At 36.3% G+C, this 16123-nt stretch overlaps 1 protein-coding gene across 7 annotated transcripts in view; it reads right to left on the reverse strand.

Annotated features, from left to right (window-relative positions):
• The window catches only part of EXOC6 (exocyst complex component 6), an 89760-nt gene that overhangs the window by 19045 nt on the left and 54592 nt on the right, over positions 1-16123 (reverse strand). For 6 of the 7 annotated variants that reach the window (XR_001522505.3, XM_015632735.3, XM_015632737.3 and 3 more), the window contains 2 exons: positions 13510-13651; positions 5506-5579 (listed from right to left, as the gene is read on the reverse strand). Coding sequence is in view for 6 of the 7 variants with exons in the window: in XM_015632735.3 (XP_015488221.1) it covers positions 5506-5579; positions 13510-13651 (216 nt within the window). In the remaining variant the exon portion in view is untranslated. Of the gene's footprint in view, positions 1-517; positions 635-5505; positions 5580-13509; positions 13652-16123 lie in introns of those variants that run through there. The other variant, XM_033515790.1, reaches the window with a different exon arrangement.

Raw genomic sequence — 16123 nt, forward strand, 5'->3', positions numbered from 1 at the left:
GAACCTTGTGCCTCTTCTGCCCACGGTATGTATCAAGCCCTTCTGCCTTAGTTTTGCCGAGTCAATTTGAGAAGGGAAAGTCCAGGAAGAATTGCCTTCCTCTTCCAGCAAACTAAGGCTCTATGCTCTAAAATCCAGGGAGATGCAACTCCTGAATTGTTGCTGTCTGAAACCTGAGCTCCTTTCTTTAGCTAAAGAAGCAGCATTGCACTGAAAACTAGAGAAGCACAAATCCCATTACATAGCACCCTGAGGCTGGGCTTCATGTTACAGATGCTCCTCTGCTTGTTCAGAGAAGATGGGGAGTGCATAACAGGGGGAAAGGGATCGGTAAACATTGTGAAAGAGCCTCTGTGAAGATGAAAGTCAGCAACCATTTCCCTCAGGAAGGAAAAGATGAAATGTTCTATACTACTTTCTAATTAAAAATTCAAACTGTTGCCTTATGAAAAAAGTCTTACTTTTATCTTCAAACTCTGAAGTTTTTAAGACTTACTCCTAAACATTCTGTTGGGGATTTCTCCCTCTTGAAAACTCCTGATGTTTCTTCAGTTCAAGACTCTTTCTCAGAACAGAGGTCAGGATGGGTGTACCCCACTAATTTCAAAGCCTTGGCACTCTGTGGGCTGGCAGCCTGTAAAGGAAGCCAGAGCACACCTTTAGAGCCCCCAGCCTCCAAGAGTTATGGCGAACAGGTTTGGCAACAGGCTGCAACCTATTCTCTGAGGTCTACTGACGGGCTCAAGAGCATTCTCCAGAGGGAACAGAGATGGCAAGAGCTTTGGGAGGCTGCATGTTTGGGAATCAGAGACAAACCAGAGCTGAAACGTAGAAACGTACTGACACAGGAAATTAATTCAAATTAAACACTGCAAGCAATGGAGGAGACAGTTCATGACTGAACTGTCACCCTGCCTTTAGTGTCAGAAAATCCTGTGCCTGGGACTGAAGCCCAGTGGTCTGTAGTTCCTACCTACTTCTGAGTTTATCAGGACAATGCTATGTCTCAGTAATGAATGGGAAGAAAGAGGAGGGCTGTATTAAGTAGTAACACAATTTCCTTATTCAAATAAATATACATTACATGTGTTGCATGGAACACTACAGTTCACAAAGTTAGTATATTTCTCACCAGAATACACATTACAATGTAAATGGATAAGCAATCCAATAAACTATTGATGATTCAGAGTTAGAAGAAAATGTATTATACTTCTAAATATCAAGTATCAATTTGCAAATGGAATACATGTTGTATACTACCAATAACTTCAGTTCATAGAAGTGGCACATGCTTGTTTACACACATCATAAACAAAAGTCCGACAAAAATGTATATTCTGATGTTTCTATGATAACTTACTCCTTACATTAATCATATTGATTGTGCTATGACTTTGTGTCCAATTTATCTCTAACACTGAGAAAATGCAAACAGAAGTTGTTGAAAATCTTCTAAAATTTCCCCCCATGCTAAAGCAGAACTTATGGACACTGCTGATCACAGCCCTTGGTCTCCCATGTGAAGGACACCACTATTACACTGTAAACTCTGCCATGTGGGTGGAGATACTGCTACTGTGGTTGCTTAACTCTGGAGTTAGCAACAGCATATGATTATTTTCACTTGAGACTTGCTGCCCATTGCAGGACTAACACCACAGCAGCTGGAAGGTGTTAACAACATGTACTTAAGTGCCAAAAGAACACAGATAAGACACAGTACTCCTCAACCCAGCAAAACAAGGAAATTCCACAAATCATCAAGCTAGCTGAGTACTTGTTTGAGATGAGACAACAGAGGAAGAAGCCTCTAAGCAGTGCTGATGGTGGAGAGAAACATCAGAAACAACTTGTTGAGTCAAAAGTGAAACATAGCCAAACTATGTTGGCAGCTTAGCTGTATCTCCACAGGAAATAATTTGATTTCAAGAACAGGTATTTGTTAGCACCCACTTGGTTAAGAATCAGGACACTGGGCCTAGGACAGCAACTGCTGAACTCTCAGCCTACCACAAGGTTATTGTTTTTGTCCACAACATATTACACTGGCTCTCCAAAGAATAACACACAAATTATAATATTCATGTCTTATCCACACAGTACTTAAGTGTACAGGACATAAAAGAAACTGCCTCACATTCCAGAACTGTAACCCTAGTCTTCAGGCACTGAAGAACTGATAATAACCAGGAAAAAACTAATTCATGTCAGAGGCTGTGCTTCCTCCTCAGAGACAATTCAAGTAAGACAAACTAAGATTTGTTTACTCTAGAAGGTTAATTCCAATTGACCTAAGATCTAAATTGGTAGCAAAATCCCCAAAGTTTATTCCCCCTCACTTTGGGCCAATGCACTATTTACCCAGGTTCCCTGTACAGACAGTAGCAAGAAATGTTTGTCATAGAGCAATGCAAGTTGCAGGAGAGCTGGGTCATCTTCACAAGATGCCTGAGACCAATCTCTGTAAAGCAGCACATGCCACTTTGATAATTGCCTTGCTGAGATGGCCCCTCAATGGCTTTAAGTGGGGTCAAAGGGTGCACATAGGTGTGACCTCAGGTCATATGCTAAGACAAGTGGCATAAGGCATGACACAATTACTGCAGCTGCACAGAACCATGAATCTGCCCCAATTTTCTACCTGCTAAACTAGCTGGAGCTGCAAATTTCTTTCTAGATGATCAAGTGTAATCAGCTAACCCCACCAAGTCACCTGTGTAAAATGCTGAGATACCATGGTTACAGAAATAGCACAAAGCCCTTTTTTGACTAGGATTTCTTCAGATTACTAAAATCTTTAAGAGCATGCTGAGTATGACAAAAGCCTAAGCGGAGAACAGTACAAAGAGACAGAGGTGGCTCAAATGGGACACTGGTAAGTGCTTTCTCCTTTGTGATTTCCTCCTAGAGCCTTCTGCTACTAACTACGGTTGTCTTCTCAGGCACAACTCTTTCTCATGCCTGCTGTTTCTGTTTGCTCTTCTATGTCTGTGGAAGGGAGAAGGAAAGTGGGCTTGCTGGGAACAACATGCTGCCTACACATTGTCTTCAGGGAAAGACAGAGGATGAAGAACTGTTAGGCTGAAAATACTTATGGCAATTCTTTTGAAAGCTGGTCCTCCCTACATGGTAATCATTCAAGTGTATCTCCTCTCTCTGTATTCCAGGCTGGCTCCCGGTAAGTGACTTTACGTCGTTAGTAAAACGTGGTATAATATCCTACTGCCCAATCCTTGTTAATCTTACACATTGCACTAGTACAGCACAGAGTAGCTGTTGTTGAGATAACTGGCTTCCATTAGCAACCATGTGATTGGCAGGACGATAAAGTCTTTTCCCTTGCAGGTCAGCTGCTTTTTAAGAAGAGGGCAATCCTGCTGATCCATCTTTTAGCTACAGTCTCTTACTGAGTCCCAAATCTCCTGCCTTTTAGCTTTGATACGGTTCAAGCTTTCCCCCTTGTATCAGCCCCTACCTGTCATCAGCTCCTCTGTACCAAACAGCCAATATCAGGAGTTTGACCTCAGGGCACAGTCCGGGTGGGCAGGTAAAACCTGACCACTGGACCTACTTCCTTATCTTTCATATCCTGCAATTCATGAAGAAGTATCAAATTCAAACTAAAAAACAGAAGCATGACCTTTTATAAGAACCTTCTGAAAAAGGCTCTGTTGCCTTTCTAAGTATTCTTGAAAAGAACTGTCATCTACTCTGTTAAGACAGAAATGGATCACAAATAAGGAGAAGAGGGAAAGCACTGAAAATCCTTACTAAATGGTGTAAGTTTTTGATGTGTGCCTGCAATACCTTTTGGTGATGCACACAAAAATATAGTAAAAATCAAACCAAACCAAACATGCTAGAACTGTTCTACATCTGCAAACTCCAGTTCCAACCCAATAGAGAGCTGCCCTAACCTCTCCTGTTTATAAAGCACATTAAGTTAGTTAAATTCACATGACATACAGAGCATCCTCTATAAAGTGCTTGAGAGAATTCTAAATATAAGTTGCTACCATAAACTAAGAGCTATCATAAACAGTGTAATACCTATTTAAGTGACATACTCCCCAGTTAGTGCTTAAAACATACAAAAAACTTTATTTCCTGCAGCAAGTATGTACACACCCTGCCTTCTTGCATAGCTGGAAATCATTTTTTTCCCTTGAAACAAAAGTAGGCTCTGCAAGGATTCCACAAGGATGACAAAAACGGTGCCAAAATCTCAACATACTTTCCCTTCAACTGAAATAATCTAAGTACAAATTGGAAGATGTTTAGTTTCTTTTAACATGGACAATAAAAAGAGAGTTAAAAAAGAATCCAAAAGAGAAAGGCTGCTAGTCAAGGCAAGACTTGTGGCATGAAAAAGTCTTGTAGACATAATCCTGTATCTTTCTCACACAGGACACACTTATCCCACTGTAGATATTGTTCATTATTATGTTACTGTGAGAACATAACAGAGAACCCTACATTTTAACTTTTTCATTTAAAAAGACAGTTTAATGAAGTCCTTTCTAACTACCAGGTGAAATCTGAATACTTTTGCCTCAAGAATCTTCCCTTCTGAATGCCCTTTAATCATCTTGCTGTGAAAAACCTACTAAATTATTAAAAGCAAAAATATTCTTACTATAATTTGGTATAGAATTCTTTCTACTATATCTTATTTTTAATGACTTTGATAGGCTCATAATGGCGCCAAAAAAATATCACCAACATCTGCAGAAGGCTAAAGATCCTCCATGTGCAGTTAATGATTCATTTCACTATTTTAATTATACTTACAATTTTGTGATTATACAATTTATTATTATAAATTCTTTGTAAAAGCTAACTTCAAGCATGAAAGGGTTTTGAAGATCATTTGTTACGGTGGTTATAATGTCCAAATTTACAAAGATTTTAATAAATTTTAGTCTGGGAAAACCTTCCTTTGGGCAAGATCTGTGGAAAAGTGCTTCCAATTTTACAGCATTTTAAATTAAATTAAATTGAATTAAATTAAATTAAATTTTATGTAGAATAAAGATCATCCAGTTGGAATAAAGCTGTTTTCCAACAATTTTAAAGCACTCTATGTAATAAATTTAGGAAAGGAAATGTTAAATAGTACCATGCACGATTCTGCTATCCAGAGAGTAGTCTTGTAGACAGGAGAATATGCTCAGAATGGAATCAGACCAGCACACACCAGGATAACATGTACACTCTTGCAAAAAGGCGTCACAGGATCTTCACAAAATTGTCAGGACCAAAATTCAATCCAATATTCCTATAGCAGTACTATCAGGAGCACAGTGCCCCCTAACCACACATAGGAGAAACAGTTTTATGCTAAATTACAGGGAATAGTGCCACTAACAACACTTCAAATAACTGCTTTTCACAACTAATTACATGGGAATGCAAAAACATGAAAGGTTCTTGAATTTAATAACTTCAGCATTGGTCAGAAGGGGAAATTAGTAGGATAAAAAACACCAACTAGTGTCTTACTTGTCTGAGGTCGATGAAAGCTAACTGCAGGGTGTCTCCCTGGAATCCTGGCACAGGCTCAGAACTAGCAAACACTGCAAAAAAAAGGTTAAAATATTATGGATGTAGATTTTATTTTTTATCAAGCTCTATGTAATATAAATCCTAGATAGCATAGTTGCATAGAAATAGCTTAATAACTTAGAATGATTAAAACCAAACAAACCAACAAACAACCTTTTGACAGTTTTTCCAATAATCCTAAAGAATAATACTTTAAGGAGTATTATTAGAAATTTTGCTTAAAATTCTGACCTAGTAGTAATGCTATGACCACAGAAATCAAGGTATTTTTTAGCCTGAGGTGCATGATTACTGAAGAATTTCAAAATAATACCAAATCCATAGCTGTCAATGTAGTTTCAAACATCTGCCTTTGTTGCAGCATCCATGCTACAAAACCTGCACCTCCAGCCAAACAGCATTAAAGGACAAACACTAAGGTGGGAGTTAGTTTCATGTATAGACAATGAATAGAAAGCCCTATGGTCAGAGCAGAGCTGAAATTCTTTCTTATGCCTTTTAGCCTACTTATCAGTATGATAAATGAACTTCTGCTCATTTTGAACCCAGAACTGGCTGTCCAAATTGGCAAGCAAAAATATATTCGTAATACAAAAAATAGCAACATGGTAAGTGAAAGAAATCTATTTATTTAAATCAGGAAAAGATCAAAGTTGATAATCTTAAAAATAAATACACTTTTTGTAGTTCTTATTCCAGTTGTAAGTTAATAACAAAGACAAACAACCACTGCCTCATATCCCCACTCAGGTAAGGTATCTTATTTCAAAAGAACTTAATGAGTATTTTTCTTATGCCCTTCAGGTAGAGCTCTCAACAAAACAAAGTAGATACTACTACAACAGCTTTAGAGAAGCATCATCTGAAGCAGTGAAAGGTATTTTTTCCAAATCAGAGAAACAGATCATTCAACGGTAGAGGAAACAAAACATATGTATCCAATCTCCAGAGCCAGTGCTAAACTCTAACATTCTCAATACTAACATTCAGAAGTAACATGAAATTCTTAATATATTTTTTTAAAAGCCTAGTTAGAAAATGAGGATTATATGGAGGTAAAATCCAGAAAACCACTGATGTCTTGAGCTAACACGATGGTAAAATAATGGCCTTGAACATTTACTTCTGAATGTATGGTTTCAACTTAAAGCAGACTAATGAATCCAGATCAACTATTTCACAAGTCTAAAAATGACTACATAGAACACAATTTTAGATGAAGACTCAAATGGTACAAGAAACTACGAGGACCATCTCAGAATACTTAAAAATAGCTTGGTAATTGATGGATATAGTATTAGAGTAGCAGCTTTACAAGTAGAAGCAGAATTTATTACTTGTATTATACTAGTGCAAAAGTTATTTTATGAGAGTCATGTAATAGGAGAATTAATTCAACTGCAATACTTTATCTTTTATCAACTAAAGAAATAAAAATAGCAATCAAATGCCTTAGGGAGACCACTGTAATGTCACAGACAAGTACTGGTAACATTGGCAAATGCTCACTGATTACTGTATTTAAGTGTGAATTTTAAATTGTCTGGTCTTCCTACTTTATAAGTAACACCAACTTTCTAGAAGCATTTTCAGGGAATTTTAATTGACCACAAACATGCCTTAAAAAAAAAAAAAAAAAGAAAGCTAAAAAACAGTAGAAAAAAACATATTTTAATATTTTATAGGGAGAGTTTTCTGATAATAAACTCTTTATATCAGCCAAGACAAAACAGCCTGTACAATCACCAACCTGCAGAATTACAAAGATGCATAAGCATAGGCACCTTGTGCACCCTTCTAAAGAACCTAGGCTAAAGGCCTATGTGTTTACATGGCTGTCTTCTGCAGCTATTTCATGGCCATTACGAACACTCTTTCTTAAGGACAGTGAAGCTGGGCTCTGAGGTCAGCCAAACCCAGAATTTAAAAGGGAACACCACACTCCAGCAGGAAATCCTAAGCAAAGCTCCACAGCAAACAGATAAGAAGAGATATATGAGCTGTGAGCAGCACATTAATAAGAAGGATACACATAATGGTTAAAAGGGATCTTTTCTACATCCCTTAAACCAGGAAGGTAAGGCCCATCAGATCATCTGATCCAATCCTAACTTTCTGTTCATACACAGTACACTGTGCCCAGCTTCCCCCACCAGAATCTCAGCTCCTCCAGCCACTCCACAATGGTAGCTAGCACTAGGATAAAGATCAATGGCAAAAAAAGGGTTACAGAACTGAAAAGTAAATATAACTGAAAAGTGTGACCTTCAGAAAGTGTTTTCAGCTAGCTTTTGGCACTTTATACTTTGGGAGATATCTTCCTACAGCAGAATACTCTTACATGCCACAGGGCAAATATCTGCATCTTTTCTGTGCTCATCAGGCGAAGAGAGTCTGGAATTTATCCTAATGCATTAAATAATGCAAAATAATTTTGTTTCTCTACATAATACTGACTAGCATTGCAGCTATAGAAAAAAAAAATACACAATGTACCAATCTTAATTGTTGCATAAGCTTTGTTCTCTTAAACTACAGTTTTATATTATAAATGCATTTAGAACATTAGGGACACTCATTATAGCACAAACATTTATTCTCACATTTGGAACACTGACAGGTGACTACAATAGAATTTGTTTCATTATTATAATTTCATGAGTTCAGAGGGCAAAAAGATAATCTACTTATGGTAACAGTCAGACAGATCCCCCTCCACCCTCAGCGCAGGGCTTTTAAGTTTTGCTAACAATTTTACAAAGCTAATTAAATATTTTCTACTGCACAGCATATTAGGAAGATATAAGAACAGGATTAACATTCTTAATTTCTTTGTCCTAAGGGCCTTTTTTAGATAGTAATGAAACACTGTCATATATACATATTTTAAAATATTCACCCCCTACAATCACTCTAGGCTTAAAGAGGATTTGCAGGGGTAGGGGGGCTGGCTGGTTGATTGGCTTAATGTGCATAAAAGCATTCTGGAATTTTATAATATAGGAGAATGAAATGCAAAGATCACTATTAAACTGTCACTCTTAGGGGCAAACAACCGGCTGTTTGACAGTTTGAATCATAAACCCAAATGTTTGGGAAAATTAATTTGAAAATATACATTATATGAATCTGGTATTCACAAGGTTTTTGTTAACATCTTCTCTTCCTTGGCTTTGCTGATACTATATATGTATATAGAACAAGAATAATGTGGATCCTCAATATTTACAATCTCAACATACTTCCTGTAACAGGCAGTTAAGGAATATAAAGAAGATAGGATCAAATGAAACAAATACATAGTAATAACAAAACAGGCTGGGTGGTAACACATGAATTGTAATAGTGAATATAAATGTTGAAAAGATTACTTCAGTCCATTTTATTTTGAATATTTTGCTTTGATCTTATAATTGTACTTTGTATACAAGATATATGAGAATTGACATATATATATATGTACGTATTCATGGAGATCTTAAGATAAAGGCTATATCTACTAAATGGAATTTAAGACATCTTTGACTGTAAATTGCATTGAATTTCTAAACAATTCTAGATTTATTAGGTCTCTTAATTTTATTGTCTCGAGATCCCATCTTTTAGACATCATCTGGTTGTGCCTCTCTGTTGGTCTGGGAATTCAGTACCTAATTCTTGATAAATAGTTTTGCTCTCAGTGTAAGAAATTAAAAACCAGAGTCTGGATTCTGAATCAAAAGCTAAATTAGGACAGTTTAACTCCAGCCTCATAGCATTGATTCACAGGCAGGACAGCAAAGCTACAGAAGTATTTTTAAAGGAAGAGCAGAGAATCAGGTGACTGTGTGAGCTGCCTCAGCCACTTTGCAGCCCTGCTGGATGCTCCAGCTGTTCAAACACGCCTGGAGGGAGCCTTGCTGAGGGAGCTGCCAGCTGGGCAGGCAGCAGCCCCCAGCACCGGCAAGGTCTCGCTGCTTCCTCTCCCACCCGTGCTGCCATATGTGACCGGCGGATGAAGGATGGCCTCCAGCCAGCGAAGTTAACCTGACTGCCCAGATGGGAGAGGAGGCAGGTAAAGCAAGGGGCCTCCAGAGAAGAATATAGTGCCTTTTCATGGAAAAACAGGATCTGGGTTCCTCAGCTTCTGGCATGCCCACCTGGAGACTACTTTTGTGTGTGCTCAGCAGAGGACACTCTGGTTAGGATGTCACTTGCTCTTGGATACTGTCGCTCTCCACGCAGTGAGTGACAGGAGGGACTGCCTGGAAGCCATACACAGGGCTGATCAGGAAAATACAGAGCACTCTGCTTTGCACTAACCCTCCACTAAACCTTGCTTGTTTATAGGCAAAACCCAAAACCTTTTCACCCTTTCACATCTGGGCGAAGAAGGATGACCACCCCCATATTCCATTCCATTAACTAATCCTGCCTCACAATTCATTTATGTTAAAACACATAAATTAAAGAAAAAAATTTAGCTCTTCCAACAATTACAACTTCAAACAAGTTCTAATTCCTTAATAAGAAGCTGATGTAAGCTAAGTAGATCTGGATGGTGTCTCTGAAAAGCTCGTTATTTATTATGTACACCTTTCTTCTTGTATAGTGAGCTACAGTAACCCACATTTGAATTTCATTTTCAAGAAACAGCAAACAACCCTTTCCCAACCCATTTTCTTCCTTGGGGAACCAAAATGTAATATTCAAGCAAAAGAGTACTCTTTGGATGTTATTCAATGTGGCTTAGCACATTCTGTTTTCTGATCAATGCTTCAAGAATCTCAATCATCCTAGTGGAAATAACCACTGAGAAAAAATGGTATGAAATACAGGGGTAAAACACTGCTCTAGGTTATAAAATTTGCAGAGGAAGTAAAGAAATACTTTGACAAGCTGAAATCAAACTGAAATCTTTCAGAATGTTTGAAAGGAAACAAAAAACATGCTAGAAGAAGAGCCAGATGATGATGACTTTTTGTTTTCCCTTACAAATCATAAGACCAGCTGATGCTGATTATTATTGCTGAGTAAAAGTATCAGATATTTCCAGATTTTCTACTCTGCTTTTTGAAGTTAACTATTATAGGTACTCCACTGTATTAAAATTTAGTGCAGGATAACAAAAACACAGGTCACCACCAGATGACCTCCTTCCCTTCTTGGAAATCCACCTATCACGCTACCTATCCTTTGCCACTAAGAAGAGCACTTACTGACTTTAACAGATTGCTGGGTTGTTGTTTGGACTGTGGTTTTTTAACAGAAAAGAAAAAACTAATAAGATATCACATTTTTCTGATTTTATTTAGATCTCTCCAGTTCATATTAGAAAGAATAAAATTATAAAGATCAGAAAAAAAATCTACAATATTAGCAAGGATTTTTAATAGTTTACTTTCAGCTATTAATAACTTTCTACATCTCATCTAAATTCTTAGCTCAAAATTCATCTAGTATACTCCATTGTAAGTAAAATGTCAAACCCATTAACACAATACAGTAGAAAATTCCCAACAGTTGTGAATTATTTGCACACTCTAAGCACTAATTGAAATGTCACTGTCGTATCCATTAATCCCAAAGCATCAAAGAATAAAGCTGGGGGAGGGTGATGAGCAAGAACATAAATCACAGGCATCACAGTGAGGCCTGGAATGTGCCTGTGATGGACCTTATGAATGAAACCACATCAGCAAAGCAGTGTGAGCAAAATCTTGTGTCACTCCTTTATTCCACAGACTGCAAAATGTGGCTTGTTGAAACACACCATTCTGACAAGCTTCCATAATCATATTTAAACTACTCAAAGGGTTTCTGTACAAAATCAGGGGTTTTTTTTCTAACATACTTTGTAAGTTTCTCACAAAGGAAGAAATAAAGTTCATTCTGTTAGCACGTGTACAGCCCATGCTAGAAATTACACAGTGGTGGAAGAATGCATTTTTCAGTTTTTAAGTTACTAGCTTTCGAAAACTTTCTTATTTTGGCCGAAGTTTTCATATGTCCTGTCCATGCCATATACTCAGAATAACAGCTACATATGAAAAACCATGTCATCTTACACTTATATTATTATTTTAAAATAATGAAAAGTTACAATTTTAGATCAAATAAAATTCTACTAAGATTTCTTCACTGATGAAAGTTTCTGCTGTGCATCAACCAAAGATGGTAGACAGAGACAGAATGCTAGTAGAAATTAGGATGACACTAGTCAGGGCACATATCAGCCTTTGCCTGAGAAGAAAAAGATCTGAAAATAACCCAAAGATCAGAAGATAGATGGAAACAGTGGAACTTCTCCCTTCTTTGCTGTGAACATACTGTTCATACTGTGAAAGTCACCTGCAAGACATGCATTTTATCCCCTGTACTGCTGGAAATCCCAGGGTGAAGCAGGGCATTGGTAATTTACAGAGAGTAGTGAAGTACTGTGTTGTTGACAGCTGATATTTTAAATATTAGAAACAGAATAATACTGTAATGGACAAGTTTTCTTCACTGTTACACTATTTGTTCAGAGGGCACATGATAGTTTAGTGGTTGTATTAATTCAGCTTCTTAAGATGAATGATCATGATGTGTTATGAATACTGTATGATTTATCTTTTAACAACTTGTATCTTTTTTTACATCCAGGAAACTAGACAAATGCACAAACATACTCCTATGTACCTACCTGAAAAGTACACTATTAAATTTGCAACATCAAGCATACTAAAAGTAAGGAAAGTCAAACCATGATCTGTTTGGTTAACTTGTACAATCATAGAATTTCAATATCACAAATATTCTGTCAAGTCAACCCTGACTCAGTTTGTTCCATGCCCTGAAAGGCTTTAAGGCTGGACAGTGAGGGACCGTCAGAAAGATGCCTGCTCCACCTGTTACTGAGTTCACCTGGAATGTAATGAATAAGGCAGGAGAAGGAAAGACAACTGCATGTTTAAAATGTCAAAAATGCCACATAAGTCTTTCTCTGGACTCCCACAAGAACTTTCCGTGATGCTAACCAAATTGCTTGAAATTAAATTTTCAGTTTCCCATAGGAAACCCAGCTTCTAATGGAGTAGTCATCAATTTTTTTCATGCATCCGAACTAAAAGCCTCAGGATATGACCTGTGTAGCTTCCCCATTTTACAGCTGTCACCAAAATAATTGAGACCTATTCTTCAAACACATAACAGGAAAGACACTTTGGAAAAAAAAGGTAAAAACAGAGCAGAAGAATCTGAAAACTGAAAAAAATCACTAGTGAGCCTTTCCACTGCATCTCAGTCATCAACTATAAAACCAGTCCTAACACCTATTCATGGAACTTCCTTCCAGTAGATTAAAAACAGACCCTGAGCCATGAGCTCCATGCAAAACATGAGGTAATTAACCCTGCCTTCAGTGCTGTATTAAACCACTTTATAAAGTCTGATACCATATTTTAAACAGTGACAATAAAACAACATCTGATGTTTACTAAATGAGTACTCTATTATTCTGCACAGTAAGGCAGTAGCAGTTCTACGAGTGAGAAAACCCACAGCACACCAGCACATTTAAAATTTGTATCATAATAGATGAACTCAAGAGGAAACATTAAAATTTCATAGACATTTGACCTTTTTTTTCTTAACCATTAAAACATAATATTTATGTAGCAGTTTTGGGCAATCATGAACTAAACTAAATCTTTACTGGATATAGTTATTATGATTCCATTAGGAATAATAACAATATATGTCTCAATTTAGATATTTTAGTTAAAAGAAAAGTTTCATTAAAAAAATTTTCCATGAATGCCAACATACTTACTCATAAATAGTTTTACAAGATGTACCATAGTATTATTTTTTTAATAAAAGACAAAGTTTCAGTAGATTATGGAGAAGGATCACTATATAGCTTTCACAAAATAACTTTTTTCAATGTTAAGACCAATACAGATTGGAATATATACTTACATTCACACTGTATCACATCTAAATTAAACTGCTGAATTGCTCCCATGCTTATTTGTTTTAATTCACTGTCCAGTAGCATCTGCATTAGGGACATTGAAAGATGCTGGCAGGCTGACATGCAAGCTGTCTGGGCCACTTTTCCCTAGTAGAAAAAGCAACAAGTTTTACAACAGAAACAAATGATATGTCACTAAAAACCTAAATCATCTGACTTGATTTTAATATACATTCTAAGTCTTAATGATACAAAACTTAGATTAGAAGGAGAGAGAACACACTTCCTGTTATTTATTTGACCTATTAGATTTGTTTCTATTAGATCAAACAGAGAACTAGATTAAATAGATGTTAAAGCAATTATTGATATTTCTTCCAGCAATCCAACAGTCTTCATGAATACAAGGACATTTCCAAAACAATGACAATTAAAGTTGCTGAAGCATATGAACAGCTTTGTGATTTTATTTAAATATTTTTAACCAAAACATAATGAAAGCAAGAATGTAATGAAAATCAACATGCTGCATATTTTTGATGCTATCAAATTTTAAAAATCCCCCAACTTTATAGAAACCAGAATGATTCCAATTGGTTGGGGCATTCTCATAAAAGCTTGTGCTAATTGTTGGTAGTTAATCTGCTCAGTTTCCACCTCCAAGTTTGTTGCTAAATTATTTTAAAAATTCATGCCTATCCATCATCTCAGGTGCCTAATAAATCAGAGCTGTCAGTGCATTTCATTTACAAAATGAAATGTAGCCCTCTGCTGTACAAAATAGAAATAATTTCCCAATCACAGTCTAGCTGGCAATAGTGCTCTGTATCATCTACATGACAATTTTCCCAACATGAGATCAAAAAACCAAAACACCAAGTCAGATATTAACCTGAATAAATTATTTAAAATATAGTACAGAAAAATTTTAAGATAACAGAATTCTACCTTAAAGTTAAGAAAAGCACCTGAAACCAGACACCAAACCAGATGGTACCATTCTATTCACAGCACTGCCATCTTTTAAAACACAGTGATCTTGGGTGTCAAATGCAACTATATCTCTATAGTTTATCTATGTAGTTTAATGTACTGAAGCCACTCATTACAACTGATGTGTAGGTTACAATGATATTGAAACAAACGTAACAACACATTTACACAAAAGAAATCATAATAACAGAGCTACTGGAGCGCATGCCATTATTGTTTTACTTCTATCCATCGGTACTGTGATGTCACCTGTTTCTCTAAAGTAATGGTTCCCCAACTGTTTTCTGCAAGGTTGATCAATTCACTGTTGACTCCTAGAAACATGCATAAGTAATGAACAACTATAATGGAAAGTTCACTGTCCCAAAAAGTTTGGGAAGTTCTGCTCCAGCATCTGAAGCGCCAGATCTTGTCCCTACTAAGTAAATTTGCTAAGATGATTGAATTTTCATGTGCAGAAGATTTTCATAACAGAAAGCAAATATGGCCCCAAATATTACATGCTTTAAAAATCCATTACTTGTTAAAAGGTAATTACAATATAGCAAATACAATGGAAAGCCTTCACGTTCACACTGAGACATTAAATGGCTGCTGTTAATTCTTTTTAAGCATTAAGACACCTTGAACTGCAAGGAGCTTTTTATCTAAAATGACATGTCAGTTTCTTAATTGAAAATCTCAGAAAAGCAAATAACATATTTGAGCAAAATAGATGAACTGACAACAAAGAATGTAAGAAACAATGCAAGAACAGCATGCTTAAAAGTCTCCCAAACCCAACAGCAATTATACTGGGAGACATGCAGCTCTATTCCCCAAGCAGAACAATACCAATATGAATGGGGGGAAAAGAAGAAAAAAAGAATAGGCAAAAAAGGAAGGAAAAAGGGAGGTGAGAAGGGGACTAAATGGGCCACAGTTCATGTAATTACAGTGTAGTGCATTTGAAATACTTAATGGAAATGTCATTTTGATTTAATGGAACAACTAGTGCATCTCTGTTTAATGTACTGCTCCATCAAATCAGCTCCATGTTCTATTTATGCTGCCACTATTATGTAATAAAAGTTCAATCAGATTAATAGGTTGTCATGAGAAATTTTAACATTCAGTTTATTTCATATGGAAACAATGCATACCTCTCTGTTATCTTAAATAAATGAAAGAATTTTGTATTTCTAACAAGCATATGTATGTAGCTAATTGTTACAATCTGGCAAATATCAATAGTACTGGAGCACAGGATAATGGTTACAATACAGAAATGAAACAGCTGAAGCCACTCCAACTTTCAATAAGTATCAATATATGTACATTTAATGCTGGTTTTAAAGTTTCATAAAATGGAAACATCCTAACATATAAATTAATGCCAACTATGTAACTTGAACTACAGGCTTATTGTTCAAATGACACATCAACAAATACTACAAGTTTACTATACACAGTTGATGCTTAATAAAAATCACTTAAAATTCTCAAATTTAGAGAAAAAATAAAACTATGCATATATATCAAAATGCTGATTTTTAACTAAGAGAAATGTGAACTATACCATTATCCTCTTCAAAATTCAGTGCTTCCCAGTTCAAAATACACTGGATGTATGATACCCAGAAAAGA

The sequence above is a fragment of the Parus major genome, chromosome 6 (genome assembly GCF_001522545.3).
Source record: "Parus major isolate Abel chromosome 6, Parus_major1.1, whole genome shotgun sequence".
NCBI classification, from domain to species: Eukaryota; Metazoa; Chordata; class Aves; order Passeriformes; family Paridae; genus Parus; species Parus major.